The following is a 17203-nucleotide window of genomic DNA, read 5'->3' on the forward strand; positions in this document are numbered from 1 at the left end:
ATGTGCTTTGGCAGGGACACTGTTCATCAACCAGAGAGCAGAGTTCCACTCTGAGCGTCCATCCATCCTTGTTGTGATTGAGGCTCGAGATGGAGGCAGCCCTGCTCTGAGTGCCTTCACCACCGTCGAAGTCCGCGTGTCTGACGTCAATGACAACACTCCCATGTTCCAGCAGTCCGAGTACAGAACCACAGTGTCTGAGGATGAGTTTCCTGGATCCACCATCCTGACCTTAGAGGCTGTCGATGGGGATATGTCCCGGGAAAACAGTGGATTTGACTTCGCCATTGCCAGTGGGAATACCGGAAATGCCTTTCAGATCGAGAGCAGCGTTCGCTTCCTCGAGGGCCGGGGTTTCCAGACAGTAGGCTCACTTATATTGGCTGATCGGCTAGACTTCGAAGCTTTGCCCAGCTACAACCTCACCATTGTGGCTTCTGATCGTGGCATCCCCCAGCGCAGCTCCAGTGTGCCGGTCCTGATCACTGTCATCGATGCTGATGACAACCCCCCAGCCTTTAGTCGAGCAGAGTATAGTGTGGTGCTAAGTGACAATGCAGCGGTAGGGACTGAGGTCTTGCGCTTGTCTGCCATTGACCCAGACTCTAACCCCAGTGGTGTAGTCAATTACGCGATCAGCTCTGGAGATGACACAGCCCTCTTCACTTTAGACAAGCGGACTGGGGCATTGCGTCTCAGGCGTTCCCTGGACAGTGAGAGGCAGTCGTCCCACATGCTCATAGTCCAGGCCTCAGATGGTCAGGGTCACTTTGCCCTGGCTCCTGTCATTGTGGAAGTCAAGGACATTAACAATAACAGGCCCTATTTCCCCTTAAAGATGCTGACCGCAAGTATTCGTGAAAACCAACCACAGAACTCTTTGGTCACCATGCTACATGCTATTGACCAAGATACTGGAATGTTTGGCCAGTTGAGGTATTTCATGATGGACAAATCAGGCGATGGGAAAGACTCATTCTTAGTCAACCAGACTTCAGGAGAAGTAAGGGCCCGATTTACTTTTGATTTTGAAAAGGTGAATTCTTTCAGCTTTGTGGCTATAGCAATGGATGTAGGCAACTACTCAGCGACTGTCACAGTCCAAGTTTATGTGACTGGAGAGGACGAGTATGACCCTGTTTTCACCTTATCAGATCTCGCGTTTCACGTGCCTGAGGGAACCAAGAAAGGACAGAGCATCGGTCAGGTTCACGCAAAAGATGAAGACAGCGGTGTGGACGGTATTATTCTGTACTCTCTTGCAGGAAACTCACCCTACTTTGAGGTAAACACATCCACAGGTGTGATATCACTGAAAATGGACAGTTACAGTAGACACGTGACCCGAGCAAAGAGGGAAACTCGTCAGATGACCCTGGATGTCATGGCCCACAGTCCCTTGGAAACCTCACGGGTGACCACAGCGAGGCTAACAATCGACGTCACACACACATCTTTTGGCCTGGCCGCAGACATGAACATGCTGCTTATTAGCATTATAGCGGTTTCCCTGGCCATGGTCATCATTTTGATTGTAATAGCTGTGGCATTATTCCTGTTTCGATCCAGACGGCGGAAGGACAGAGAGGAGCGCGAGAGGATGTCTTCTTCTGGCACTGTATTGCAGAAGCTCGAAGAAACTAAAGTCACAGGAAATGATCGAATATATCACCAGACACTGCCTGGCTATACCCCAGAACAGCAAGGCACTGGAGGGGGTCCCTACACCAGGGGTGGGTCTCTGGACCCTTCTCACTCCAGTGGACGTGGCTCTGCTGAAGCGGAAGCAGCTGAGGATGACGAAATTCGGATGATCAACGAGTACCCGCGAGTCTCCAGCATTTCCTCCTCCATGCAGGAGCACATATCTGCCCGCGGGCCTGACTCTGGGATCCAGCAGGATGCAGATCAGCTCTCTGATATCTCCTGTGAACCAGGGATGGATGCCAACCAGTGGTTCAAAGGGAAAAAGCTGGGAAGCTTGAGCGGGACCCTTTTGTCCGGTCAGGTCCCAGTGTACCGGGATGAGGGTGGTGGTTACTTGGGAGTGGGAAGGGGGCTCAGCATCTCCCAAGCCAAAGACTATGCTTTCCCAGGGGATGGGAAGCCCACTGTGGATGGCTCCCTCACAGCCATTGTGGCTAGCGACGAGGAGCTGAGGGGCAGCTACAACTGGGACTACCTCCTGAACTGGTGCCCTCAGTTCCAACCCCTAGCCAATGTCTTCACCGAGATTGCCCGACTCAAAGATGAGAGTGCTCCCCCCAACCCACGGAGGCCCTTCCAGCAGAAGACCAAGCCTGACCCCAAACCCAGGATTGACCCTCCCCCACTTATCACCAACGTGGCCCATCCAGGAGCTAAAACAGTGCCTGTAAAGCCTGCAGTAGGTCGGACTTTTCCTCAGCTAGCCTCCCTACGGCGGTCACCCCTTAGCAATGATGGGTCAATTTCGTCAGCAGCCATGTCCCCAAGCTTCTCCCCATCCCTATCACCCCTTGCTGCTCGCTCCCCAGCCATATCACCCTTCGGAGTCACACAGGGGCCCCCGGCCTCCCTCATCAGTACCACAGAGCACTCTTTAGAGCACAGTGAGGAGGCTGAGCTGAGGATTTAGACTCTTTGGAGCCTCCTCTCTCTTAAGGACCTACCCCTACAGGAGCAGTAGCATCGACCAAGCCCAACTTTGAGCTGCAACTCAGTGCCCCAATATGGATACCTTATCTGGTGTCTGGCCATGTTGTTGCCTCACTGGCTGGCCAGGGAGTTGAAGGGCATGGTGTCCAATGTGGATATATATTTGGAAAGAGGACTATAGACTCCATTCTTAAAAACTTTCAATAGACATGCCTTTTGTTTGCACATTGAAATGGAGGAGCAAGCAGTGATGTCAATTTTTTACATGAACACTTTTTTGTATTATATATTTTTGTACTGATTTGTTTTTGACTAGAAAATGACATTCCTCTTGTCAAAAGGTTGTTATAGCCTCTGATTATATTTGTATATCTGTACATTTGTGACTGTAATCTTCGTACTGTATGTGTTGTGTTAGCCCACAGAATTAACAATTGATTCACTAATGTTTTCTAATATGTTCATGGAAGGAAGAAGCTCTTAACTTTAATTTCATACATTTGGGGGAATTTGATGTGTGTCTCTTTTGTAAATATTTATACCACTAGAGAGATGTATTTGCTGGAAGAACACGTAAGCTGCGTTTTGTAGTATTGTTTGTTTGTACATTTTCTTCTTAACCTTGGTGACGTGCTGCTTCCCTTTTTACTCTGGGTGACTCATTCAAAACAAAACAACCTTCCCTGCCCTCAGTAGTCCAGATATAAAAAAAAAAATAAAAAAAACTTCAAATCAAAGTATCTCATCAAATTATATTTTAAAATAAACCAAGAGGTGCAGAAGGGACATGGGTAGGTTTTGGTTTGTGTCTGAACTGCAGTTGGCTAAAAAAAATGCAGGCTCTGAGTGAGCATGCTAGAGAGAAAAAAAGGGGGGGGGGCAAGAGAGAGGAATAGAATGAGAGAGGGGGGGTGAGAGAGAGGTTGAATTATTTGAGGGGAAAGTATGTCCAGACTCTCATAATTTAACTACAACACTTAAAGGCTCTTTACTTTTACAGCTAATGGCAGCTACATTATGATTGAAAGACTTTAAACTCACCATGCCAGCATACAGTGTGCATAACAGCCTATTAGCACATGATCGCTCATAGTACCAAACAAAACACCACATTCATACTCAAAAAACATAAATTGGAAGTGACATCTCTGGTTTTGAACTGTGGCCTGATCCATGCAATCGATATCCAACACAGTCTTTGTACACAGAAAACACCAAGTTGAAGATTTGCAGATGCTTGGAAGGAATCAATTTATCTTTTCAGTGGGAGAGAGTATTGCAGAGGGTGGAACTGTGTTCAAGCCTCCAATGCACATGCGGTAGTGTAATGAAGGTTGCGGAGTCTCCAGGCCATGACCTGTGTAGCCAATAGCAGAGAAGTGGATCTTAGTTTCCCAATGTAATTTTTGTAAAATGTATTTGCCATTTAAAAAAAAGAAATCTAAGCCAGACATTTCTGATTCTGATGATCTATGGGTTTTTTTGTTTATTTTTTTACTTTTTCAAAGGGTTTGTTGGGTTTATTGCCTTCTCATAAATGTGGTGCTATAGATTGTCCTTAAGTGAATTCAAAGCCTGTGCCATTTAAGTTAAATCCTCCATTCAGATCCTTCTTAGGCCATATGTTATCATAGGTCATGTTATACCATTGAAATGCCTTAGGTTGTGTAATCAGATTTCACTGTCACTGTGGAAACATTTTGGCTCCATCTTTGTTTCCACTATAATCTTTATATCGCTCTTGCCAGAAAGAACAGAGAAGTTCATTTTAGGAAGTTTCTGGAAATGTCAGTCAAGGACCCCATGTGTACAGTTGTATTTATTACTACAAAGGCTTTCTGCCATGTACGGAATCTGGAAATATAATCGTCTTAATATTTCTTCTGGAAATGAGTTACAAAAGAGTTGTAAAAACAACTGGCAGCTGTTTAATTGTTAACAAGCAAGGTGAAATAAAAAGTAGTGGTAAATCCCTCAAAGAAAAAAAATTATAATAATTGGTCCAAGGTTGAAATAACATTTAAAGAAAGCCTGCTATTGTCTACATGTCTTCTTTTCAGTATAGAAGAGCATTCATCTGTTCCAGCAAAAAGCTGAATTGATTTAAAATTCACCTGTTTCCCCGTAATGAAAACAAACAAAAAACAGTAACTGTGAAATGTGTTTCAGAGTGGACTCTCTCTCTCTCCACCTCTCTCTCTCTCTCTCTCTCCCTCTCTCTCTCTCTCCCTCTCTTTCTGTTTTTCTAAAACAAATTTTAATACAACAAATGTAGCAGTATTTGATAACTTGGACGGAGATGTTCATTCACTCATGCCTTGTCGTTCGTTTCTTTTTTTCTTGTTTCTTTTTTAATTGGAATCCACAATCCACTCCCAGACTGAACTCCACAATACCCCGGTGGAGAAAAAAAAAAGTTGTTTTATTTGTTCAAGTGCCTGATTAAAACATATTTGTAATTACACTGTCTCAGCCTTCTTGAACCAATAACTCTCAGACAACAAAGCATCGATAAATACAACCAGGTCAGGAAGTGTAACCCCTACATGACCCAACCCCTGTAGTCTCAAATTCCAATCACCCCATGAAGATATGTCTGTAATATGTCTGACAACGCAGTCTCTAAGAAAATATTTACAGGCAACAAACTGATTCTCAGACCTTAAATCCAAGCAATTTTCTAGGGAGGGATAACCCTGCTCTTGATACCAAACCATTTGGTTAGGAACTAATTCAGTGCTGTATGCCCACCTGTTTTGCTTTGAATTAAATTACATTAAGCTTGGACTTTTAAAGCCTTTGACTTTAAGCCAAGACAGACCTGTGCTGCATCCAGTCTGAAGTCTCCTCATTTACCAAAAAAAAAAAAAGGGAGAGAAAGCAAACGTCTGAACTTTCGGAGAGCTCATAAAGAAAGGAATGGTAGCTAAGCCTGGGAAACAGAAGAGTGTCAGCGGCTTGAGCCCCATCCACTAACTGAACTCCAAATGGATTCCAGATGCACCGGTCGAAGAAGATGGGTCAAATATAGACGTAGAATTTATTGTTTGTGACTGGAATAAAAGACACGAGAGTCATTTGTGCTAAATCTATACCTCCATGTGCCTCGCACTGTGGACGTCTTTTATCATGCTAGCGGCAACAGTGGCGGTAACCTGAAGATTCCAGTTTAGATAATGATATACTGCATTTGATGAGGGGTTCAGGTATTCGTACACTGGGTCTCATAGCAGCTAAGGGAGGAATAAAACAACATTCTCTCTGGAGCCGTCATACGCGCTGGGGCAGAGGGCAAGGGAAGTGACTCTTCCCAAACTGTCATTCTTTCAGGGTGAATATATGGCACTGGAGATAGTCGTCTTCAACTATGGAACCTGGGTCTTGTAATTACTTCAGCCTTCAAAGGACATTGTCCTAAATCAGCCCTAACCTTGCTGCACGGGGGAAAGCGGGAGAAGGAATTGGCTTCTGCTCACTAGAGCACTCAAAATTCTAGCCAAGTGCAGCGCATGTGAGGGGGGGGAAAAAAGAACACCTGAGGCAACGGTCTTCCAGCTATTAAGCAGATATACAAATTGCCAGGAGAGACAAAGACACAAAGCCATTCCAGTTCTTGTGGCTTTTGAATGTCAAACATCTGCGTCTGCTGAGAGGATTATGCTGAGGTCTGTTGAAATCAAACCACTTACTGTGTATAGCTGGTAGCACTTCACCTAAGATTCACTGTGTGTAGGGGATTAGGATGCTAATCATAGTTAGACAAACACTCTCAATAAGTTATTAAACCCAATGAACCTTAAATAGAGCTATGTATGGTAATACCTTCTCAGGATTCATTATACACACCACGATTAAACAATAGGTTTAAATGGGACTGGGCTCATGTAACAAATGAAGTTGTGGCTTGGTCAAAACACAGAGCTGGTATGTCCTCTACTGAGATTGTGTGTGTTTAGACACTGGATATAGGCTGTGTATATGGAAAACAACAGAATAGGATGGAAAATCAAATAAAAATGATCTATTGTCAACACCCTGCTGCTTTGCATAAAATATTCCCGCTGCTCCCTAGACTCTCAGGCTTTATTTGTTTAAATTAGTGCCATGTGCAGAACAGACCCCAAATGTAAAGCTTTTAATCTCATCCTGAAGACTTAGACCATAGTCGTTATCATAAAAGGTTATGGAAATAGTGTGGTGTAGACCCATGCCCGTTTATATTCGCTCTACTTGAAAGTCCTTGTGTACTTCTAAAGGTTAATGTACATCGTGTCTCAGCTCCGGCTTTGGTAGAAAACCAGAAATTGGTCACGCATGGCTTGAAGTGGTGGAGGAGAGCGGGACTGCAGATGCCGTTTTGTTCAGGCTGGCATTAGGTGAAGTCAAAGTCTTCCAAAACCAACAGTGCGCTCCTACCTGAATGTGTCCCATGCTTATGCGCAACCCTCAAAAGTTATCAATGCATCAGTCCTATAGTCATATGTAATCACTATCAGTGCGCATGATCAATCCTTTACAAGTCAGTGTTCAAAAACATCACTGGCTAGCTCTCTCCTTTTCTCTTTCTTCATTTTTCACTAATCTATGTGCATATCAGTGTTTTCTTATGTTTGCTGATTATTCATGCAGTTATAATTTTCTATAAAAAATATGCCTCAGAACATAGGGTCAGTTGAGGAGAAGGCTTTGCTTTGGTCAGCCTGTTGTTGCTGGTTTGCATTGCGTCATCAAGCCAGGCTAGCAACAGGGGGGGAAAGCATCCCATTGGAGCATAGGGCACTGAAACCAGAGCAGAAGGGGGTCTGGCACCGCGCATCAACCCAATGTGGTCGAGAGGTAAGATAGAGTAACACAGACCTAAGGAGTTCCTCGGTAACATGATGCAGGTTCACTCATAGCCATTTGTCAGTTGTCGTTGAGGGGGATTGCGTCATCTATTGGAAGGTCGGGGAGTATGTATGTGTGTGAGTGTGTGTGTTTGTGTATGTGTTGAGAGACCCACCTGGGAGCATCAACCCCCCCCCCCCCCAAAAAAAAAAAAATAAAATAAATAATATTAACACAGCGAACAGTATGTTCAGCAGTCTTTTTGTGAGACACTGCCGACCCCCAGGGATGCGTTAGGGGGTAACCATGCTGCTATAAGATGAATAATTCGTCGGGAGCCAAGTCATCACATCACACACAGTTCAAATTAAGGGGGCCTGCGGTCAGGCCCCAGTGGAACGTATCATTTTTGCGTCAGCCGGGGGGAAACACTCGTGGAAACCATCGTTCACAATGACGGCAGGCAGCCCCTGCACTGTGCATATGCCACGGCTGTCCCTGCTCACAGTGGCTCCTTTGTTTGTGAACGAGCCATTGCTTTCACCCCAGTGGCCCCGGGCTACAGTCCTCCGAGACCTCTGCTGAACTTAAGATATTGCTTCCTTTTTTCTGCCTTCCTGAAAGAAATGTCTGTGAATCAATGGATGCACTCAGTGAAAGGTTTTACACTGTTTCCACTCAAGTAGCATTGCTGATTATTAATGAGAAAATGACATCAACTTCGGTGTTTTCACAAGGACGAGAAGGTGCTAGGGAACACTGCTCTGCTTTTTGTTATAGACCATGCAGTGTTTGTTAAACACTATCATCGGGAAAACAATCGCTCCTAAATTCTTTCCATTCAGCTCCTCGAGAGTCTGTGCAATACCAAGTACCATAAAATCAGAGTTGTTTGTAGCAATTGTTTATTGGCTTTTGATGCAAGATGGGGCTCATTCATTCAAACGGAAACAGATTTTTCTTTTTTGCTCCAATATTCTGGACAACATGAACCCAAAAAAAACGTAGGGCTATTCTGTGTCTAAGTTCAGAATTTCCACTGATGACGACATGCTGGAAAACCCAACACACGTCCCTGCAGTCGGTCATTATATTTAGTCGATAATTATTTTATCGGCTTAAAAGATTGAACCTTTTAAAGACTTTTTTTTCGTGACTCGTCATAATAAAGGGTAGCAGAGAAAGTAACCTTTCGCTCAGTCCTTCCAGGACCCTTTCATGCATCTTGACTGCGGGAGACTGGTACAGCCTTGAAAAATATAATGACTAAAACGACTGGTGTGTATAATGGCTTTGCCATGAGTGCGGTCGAGAGGGCCATGCCGCTAGGCCTTTGTAGTATCTCAAATTTAAAAAGGCACCGTTCTTATAATGACATCCACCAAGTTGGGTGGGTCTACAGTATGATAGTCATCATCCCTAAGAGGCCGACAGTAATGATTAACAAGCCAGGCAGAGTGTATCAATAAGAAGCTAGACTTCTGATCTAGACATGCAGCGTAGCAGACACATAACAGTTTTGGGGGGTCTCGTGGGTGTATTCAGTAATGGCATCTTTGAGGAAGGAAAGCAGTGTGTAATATTGTGTGTGTGTGTGTGTGTGTGTGTTTGTTTCTCAGGGTGAAGGGCTGCTGAGCTTGTCTGCAGGCTCTTTGGGGAGGGGATCAGCTGAGAGAGAAGGCCCCACTATCCATTTCAAATGAGGCCTGAACTGGAGCGGCTGCTTTCCACTGCAGCGTGGATTACACTGTAAGCCTCCCATACCTGCAACTCTCACGGCAAGCACCACAAACACACACACACACACACACACACACACACACACACACACTTTCTCTCTCTCTCTCACACACACACACACACACACTCAGATCCTGAGTCCGGAGCAGCAGACTCCTGGGTGAGGCTTCAGCCCCATCCTTTACCAAAATGTCTCTAGAGGGGCTTCTGTTCCCCCTGTCCCCCTCTCCCTCCTCCTTCTTCTCCTCCTCCTTCTCCTCCTCCTCCTTCTCCTCTGTGTTTTCACTCTGTTGTTTTTTTTCCCTGCTTACTCTTCAAGGTCTTGCCAGGCTAGTTGCGTGACTAGGAGGAACGAAAAAAAAAAAGTCTTCAAAAACCCACTGGCACGCGATCCCTAATCTATTTTTGGAGAGTGTTTCGTTCCCCCCCTTCTTTTTGGTAAAAAACACACACTCACATGAGAAAAAACGCCCATCAGGGGTAAGGCAGCCAATTGTAGAGTAAAAAGGGGGTCTGGTTCTCATTTAGCTAGCCCTGCCTGCTGTCCTGTGCTGCCAGTGTCAGAACCACAGTGGCAGGGAGAGTGAGAGAGAGAGAGAGAGAGAGAGAGAGAGAGAGAGAGAGAGAGAAAATGGGAGGGAAGGAGTGGAGATAGGGGAGGAGGGAGATATAGCCTGGGAGTGAGGGAAAAGTGGTTTAGAGAGAATAAGAGACAGAGAAGGAGATGTGGACTACTTTGACGAGGGAGGTGAGCTCAAACCACCAGCTCCAGCTTCGAGCACGCATCCCAGGCCTCTGTCACCTAGCAACCACCACAACCTGCTTCTCATTAGTTGGCCAGCTGCTTGGTTTACAGGCTTCCATGCTTTGCCGTGTTTTCGTTCGTTTCTCCCCCTTTTTTTGCTGCAAGGCATTTGCCTACGAGCTCCAAACTTTGCCATGATCTTCCTACACAGTTTCTTCCCATCGCTCTTTCCCCAACCCAGTTCCTCAACACGTGATGATTTTACGTGAGCATTTATTTGTCTCAAATCACTGTTGTGATATTACTCGGTTATCACTTCTGCTTTACCAAAAAAGTCCGATTTCATTACTACCTGATTTGAAGTGAATGAATGGAGTGTAGACTGAGGTAGGGTCTTCATGAAGCAGGGTCTACATTTGACTAGAGTTTCCTCTTTGCTGCTTCCAGTTTGTCATGTTGCGGTCACAATAGTCACACTAATGTCTTTCGAAAAAACAAAGGCTTATGTGTCACATTGGTTGAGACAGAAATTCAAAAGCCCGTCCCTTTTTCAACTGCGAATGTGAAAGCAATGTTTTCCCAGTTGCCGCCTGAAGCGAATTTCTTCGTCATGTCTTCAGACTCGGACTATTTCACGAGACCATGAATACGCCAAAAGATCATAGTTCTGATGAGGTAATTGTTTATGAGGTCCCTGAGATGGGAGGGTTTCGGGGGCTGACTGGAGCTTTTGGCAGGGTACCAGGCTGTTCCATGGCGGCTCTACGTGCCAGATTAGTGGTGAGGATTCCACAGAGGGGATGAGCCACCGCAGTCCATGGGGCGGGAGTGAAAAGGGAGATCTTTGCGGTTAAGGGAAGGATAACTCTCCTCAGGGGTCGAACCAGCACCCTTATGATGCTGTCTTTCCCCCAAATGAGGGTGATCGTATAAAAATCTTCTGTGCCCCCCACCCACCACAGAGACACACACACACACACACACACACGCACACACACACACACACACATGCACACTCCCCTCATGAAATCCTCAGAAACCACACTGCCCTCAACTGGCTCTGTTAAGTCAAAACAAATGTGTCTGGGAGATGGTAATTCAGCATTTGAAGTCAAGAGGGCTGTTTATACTCCTTGGTTTAAACATCAGAGCTTGGCTCGCTTCACCATTGACTCTGATTATTTTTTCAACTGCCTTCCTAATGACCAAAGTTTCCATTGCTGGTGTCATGGAGTTCGGGGCAAGGTTTATTTCTTCAGAGAGGATGGCTACATGAGATTGGTCAAATCCCCATATGAACACCAGTCTCCTGAGGATGTTTGTTTCAGGTGTGCACCGTGACAGGTTAATATAATGTTTAGGTTCTGTGGTGGTTGCCTGCAGCAGTTTGGTGCAGGTCTGGTACATTTTGTAGGCCTGCCACACAAGAAATAACAAATGCATCACTTCAAAACCAGTACATCTACCAAAGCTGTCACAGCAGAGAAACGATAGCTATTCCCACCCCGGTCCACTGATCAATCATACATTTTACCATAACAAAGCGCAATTTGACAAATGATTTTAGTCTTGGGTCTCCCCTTAAAATGTTAACCTCTTTGAGGGCCTTTTTGCTCTTGAGTCTCTGAAAAACAAGTTATTTTATTGTCACATTGTTTTTATTGAGTAGCTACCATGTTGATCTAACCTTGCTTGCGAGAGCCAGGGTTATTTTCTTTAGTTCTCTATCTCCATGGGACCCTGGCGCTCGGACTGGGCAGGGCTTTTTCAGGAGAGCCTGAGATTGATGGAGTGAACACGGACGGCTTCCAGCTCCCTCTATGCAATGGTGCTGAAGAGAAGGCAGAGAGAGCGAGAGAGAGAGAGAGAGAGAGAGAGAGAGAGAGAGAGAGAGAGAGAGAGCGAGGAGCTGTTTTGTTCTCGGCCAGGGTTTTATATAGAGACGAGCCACAAGGAGAGCTGGACATTTCACACGCTGACATCCTGACAGCTTTTGCTCCCCACCAGTCTGGCCACACAACCCCCGCCCGTTGGCTAAATCCTCTGGTTCTGTCTGGGATAGTGCGGAAATGGACGGCTTAAATTTGGATTTTGGTGAAACAGGCCCCTTTTATTGCTGCTACCACATTCTGTCCAGGTGGTTACCGTCAAATCACACTCTCTCAAGTGTACTGTGTCCCTTCTATAGAAACCTCACTGAAGCTCGATCCATCTCTAACGGGCAGGCCTGTAGCTCTTGGCTCTGCCCATTGACAGTATGAGTTAGTGCTCCGTCTCGAGTCTTACATTAAGGGTGGCAGAGAGTAAGCATGAGGGCAGGTTCTCTTAAAACTCTTTCGAACCTTTTTTTGTGTGTAGCATACGTGCCAGACTACAGTTTAAGGTGTCAATTGATTTCTGGCTATTATTTAAAAGTACGGGATGCTGGTAGCATATCGTGATGCGCTCTCATTTTGACTCTTATCTTATCTTGATGTATCATCCCAGTCAGCCTATGGAGATTTGAGGCACCTAATGATCTACACAGCTGCATGAACCTTGTCAGGATCTTTTGGTTAACAGCCCTCTTCAGGTGAAAAATGTGAAGATGTTTGCAGCATCTGCTCCCAAACTCTTCACTTCAAACTTCAAACTTCAAACTGTGCTGCTGATGTTACATTGCATTTGCCCTGAAGAAGTCTCTGAGCTTTTTAGCATGTAGCCACCACCTGTGGCATAACAGCTGAGCACCAGAGAACAATTGGATCCTAGAGTAAGTCTCAGTTATCTCTACACCATCTACAAGCATAGATGGATGTGTGTCACCAACACAAAAAGCCTTACTGGCAACAGCAACTCACTTGACCAAGGAAGTACTCTCAACGATTTCTAAACGTTGTTTTAAACACACTTCCTTTTAAGGTCATGGTTTAAATTTTTCAGATGCATTTTTTCGCTGCTGATGGCCAAGTGGTGTTAACAGGGTAAATATGGACATGTTTGTGCTCTCTCTTCCCAATCCTGCTGCAATCCCAGCATGGGGTTTGGTGATGGAGCAGAGAAACAACGAATCTGCCAATGGGGGATGAAGGCATTGACAACTTCCATCGGCTTGCCTAGATTTATGACAGGCTATTCCCGAAACCACAAGAGATGCTTGTTTTTGTGGAAGACCAATGTAAATGCGAACATGATTTTAGCATGGAGTTGAGATGTGGTGGGATGTGAAAATGAAGGCTGTCATAGTCAACTTTGCTCTCATAGAATAATAGCATTCGAGAATGCTTAAGTACACTGCTGGTTCCTTCCATAGACCTGGTAGAAGTGTTTAGTTTTCTCATTAGAATGTTAAGATGAAGAACTCTCTGTGGAAGGGTTTTCCTTGGGGGAAAGGGTATTCCTTCCTACCGGCTTACAAGGAGAACTTTGTGGTGGGAAAAAGTATACTGTATAGAGCCTAGAACTTTCGGCCTTTTAGAGAACCCATGCAGAGCATTCTCTCTTTAAGTGTACACCCAGGAACCTTTTATGTGCATGGACATGATGAGATGAGAGTCAGCTAAACTGAGTCTTTGCTTTGGATGGTTTTCATTTCGAGGAGGGTTTGTAATCCGTCTGCTCCTGTTCTCCGTGTAACCCAGGATCCCTGCTTCTTTGTGCAGATCCTCCTAGCAAAATGGATGCCCCAGCTGTGAAAGACATTGTCTGAACTATAACTGATTAAACGTCTCACAATATAGAACATTTTCAGACAGACACTGCATCTGTTTGCTATTTAGAATGATCTGTGATTTGTGAGAGAAGTTCTTATTGAAATATGCTGAATGAAAGCCAGCTGACTATTAGACCTACCTCACATGCTTTGCTATTACAGTGTCCAACACTTAAAGTGATGTATGGTGTTTTTGTATGAAGTATAAAGGGAGTATGTGTGTATACTCCAAAACAAAAGGTTGGGAGTGCAACTTAAAACATGATCCCTAGTGTCTTACGGTCTGCAAATAGCAGCTTTGCCATGTCAGGGCCTATCAAATGAAAGAAACAGAGTAGTCAAACGTAAATATTTGCATCCTTGTAAATCAATTTGTGGCAAGCCTCAGCGTCTCAGCAAATTGTGCTTTGTGTGTTAAACACACTATTATGCGTATGTTGTGTCTCGAAACGTCCACTAATTTAAAACACAGATGGTTGCTTCTTCAGTTATCCTCGCCAGAAAGAGATGTCAACAACCGCAAATGAGTAACATGTTTTGATCTGAAAGTTTACCCTGCCCTGGATTTTCATCTGCATGATTATGAAAATTAGTCCAGTGTTTTGACAGCTCATGCCTGTTGCCAACCGCGGCCTGTTACACTTCAAAGCACTCACATTTAGGCATATTCAGTGCATCAGGTTTGCACAGCAACATGAATATGTCATACAAAAACAATCGGAGTTGCAAATCAAACATTTAACCGCTGATTGAAGTAGACAACCGATAATTTGTAATTCATAGCACTAATCAACTAAGCGGCCGTTTTACTGTTGAGATGTGTACAAATGATCTCATGTCAGTCTTTAACCCAGCCAAAGAAGAAATCCTTCTGACTGTATTTAGAAAAGCTGACTGTGCCCACTGAGCCTGTATACAAAAAATGCGCTGCATCCTAGAATTTGTGCAGTACACAATTCCCCTGGTTAACATGGAGATGAAACACTCTGCAGGATGCTTCAGATGTTCGAAAAAGCATTTGCTACGGTTTATTCCTTTCGCTATTTGAAGTGTAAGATTTATGATTGCCCGCACGATGCCTGGGCAGACCACCACTGGTATATCAACCTCTTACACCTTCTTTCCCTCTTTTTTTTTTATTTTTTTTTTTATTTTAAAGATTGCTATATGCAACTTTGCTGACTTGCATTCGGCTGAGGGCAACAGCTCTTTCTTTCACCTTGCAGCAGCTGTGGAAGTCTGTCTAGCAGGGTGGGATTTTGGCCTTTGAGAGAGAGAGAGAGAGAGCGAGAGAGCGAGAGGGGCAGCGAGGGGAGGTGTGAGCAGAATCTGGGTCCTGGTGCAGCAGGGGCCTTCACAGGGTTAGGAGTGATAAATCCCCCAGCGCCTTCACTTTAATGTGTACAATCACTCGGCTCCAACTTGTGAACACACATGCAGACACATATGTGGACACACATGCACGCGCAGACACACACACACACACACACACACACACACACACAGACACACACACACATACACACAATCTCTCTATGCTCAGACCTATTGAGGATGTCAAAAGTTGGGCTTTCCATTTCCATCCAAGCCTAACAGCCTAGAACAGGCCTTTCTCATCAACTCACTGTTTGCTAGTGGCATCCTGTATATGAAAGTATTTAAAACTAAAGTCATTCAGGGTCACTACGGTACCACTTATATAAGTTAGCCGCACAAACTTGATCATTTGAGTGAGTGGTTGGTCGAATGAAAGACATTATCTGAAAGGATTTCCACTAACTGAGGTATCCCCTAAGGGTAGGTAAGGTTGGCAGTTAGAGTGGCTAAATAGTGTTTTCACTGTAGGAGATCCAAAGAACACATCCTAGCCCTAAAAGCTAATGTTATGGGCGGGGTGTGAGGAACGGAGACATATGGTCCGTCGAAACCTTTGTAGCATGAAGGTTTTGAGAAAGTGACCCGCTTAGCTTGCCCGGGCTGCCCTGTCTGCATGTGTGTGCCAAGAGTAGGAAGCTGGAGTCTATCAGAGTCCATCTATTACACATCCACCAAAGGCTCTTTTCTGCTGCCCACTTGGCTGCCGGACCGCTGAACACCACGCTGAAAGTTCCTTTTCTTTCTTTTTTTCTAACTATTTTTTTTTCTTCCTTTCTCTACTCTTGAGTCTTTTTGCAATTAGCTTATATTTCTTTTTTAAATAATGGCATCTGAAACGGATGGTTTTTATATAAATAACTGAGTGCCTATTTCTGACATATCCATAACATGCCCTGGAAGGTTCTCAAAGACATATACTTTGAGGGGGAATTTTCACCAAAGTCCCAGAGTTTTCCAAAGGGCTGGCTTAAAAGGACGTGAGTTTCCATGATAAAGTTAAGAAGTAAAGTTAACAGCTCCATTAGGAATAGGGATGACATGCCCTTGGCCAACGTGCTCTGTCTCATACAAGCTAGTTGGCCAGAGAGCACACTGCATGCACAGCAAATTGATTGCACCCCTCTAAATTACATTATTGTGTTGAACTGGATATCATGCATGATTCCTTCTGCTTGTTGCTTTATGATTCACCAAATGTCGAACACCAAATGTTGAAACAACTCCCAGGCTTAATGTTAACCCACTCTCTATTACAATGTAGTTACATTGTAGTAACCCAATGCTGATTCGCATTTTTGCAACTCTTTAAAAAAGCAGCACACTGTCCGCTCTGGCCTCTTCCATGCACAGTAGCCCAACTGAAACATACTGCGGCATGCACGTCTCCCACAAACAAAAACAATACATGCGCCTGTTGGAGCCACAAGAACCCTTGACTTGCCCCAACGTTGATTACACATTTGGTTGGCAGCGCAGCATCTATTAATCATGGTCAGGCCCTGGCGCTGTACTCCGGAAGGCTGCCTGCCAGTGCAACTGAGTTTTGATCTTATGCTTTCTCTGAATAATTGTGCAGCCATTGATGTGCAAATGTGCCTTCTGTGTTGAGCTATAAAGGAAATGCAAGGGAAGGTTCTGGACTTGTGTTTGGAATTAGTCACAAATCTGGTCTGGGAGGTCAAACAGCAATGCATAACTTAATCTTGGGTTTTTAGAGTTTTCAACAGTCTGTCTGTCAGTGCTGGTACATGCCCATACCGGGAGGATTTGAAAAGGTCTTGGTAGCTTTGCTTTGCACTTTTATCCCCTATAAAGACTGATTGATATGGCAGGTCTGGAGGACACACCACCCTTTTTCCCACCCAAGAAGGTTCACCTTCAAACTCAGTCCAAGGTCACACAGATGCGCACATAAAAGGCTCAGGACACTTGAGGGCATTTAGCCTGCAAAGCATTATGGGGGAAACTTCCTCTGCTCGCCTTCCAAGGTCTTCCATTGGGGGGAGAAGAATCAGGATAATGGCGCTCACAAGGGGATCGTGGGGGCTTTTTCAGCTCAGGCCACTTCGGTTCAGGCCAGACCAGACGAAGCTCAACCCCTCTCCAAGTCAGCAACGCAGCCAGGAGAAGGCCCAGCTAACAGCTGTCCTGACACAAACCCCTGGACCTCAGAAATTCAGCCGTGA

At 44.9% G+C, this 17203-nt stretch overlaps 1 protein-coding gene across 1 annotated transcript in view; it reads left to right on the forward strand.

The window, feature by feature from the left end:
* dchs1a (dachsous cadherin-related 1a) overlaps positions 1-5099 on the forward strand; it is a 102432-nt gene extending 97333 nt beyond the window's left edge. The window contains exon 21 of the mRNA XM_031573035.2: positions 15-5099. Within this exon, the coding sequence (XP_031428895.1) occupies positions 15-2617 (2603 nt within the window). The 3' untranslated portion in view covers positions 2618-5099. The remainder of the gene's footprint in view (positions 1-14) is intronic.
* The last annotated feature ends 12104 nt before the right edge of the window (positions 5100-17203 follow it).

Source organism: Clupea harengus, chromosome 9 (assembly GCF_900700415.2).
Source record: "Clupea harengus chromosome 9, Ch_v2.0.2, whole genome shotgun sequence".
Taxonomy (NCBI): domain Eukaryota; kingdom Metazoa; phylum Chordata; class Actinopteri; order Clupeiformes; family Clupeidae; genus Clupea; species Clupea harengus.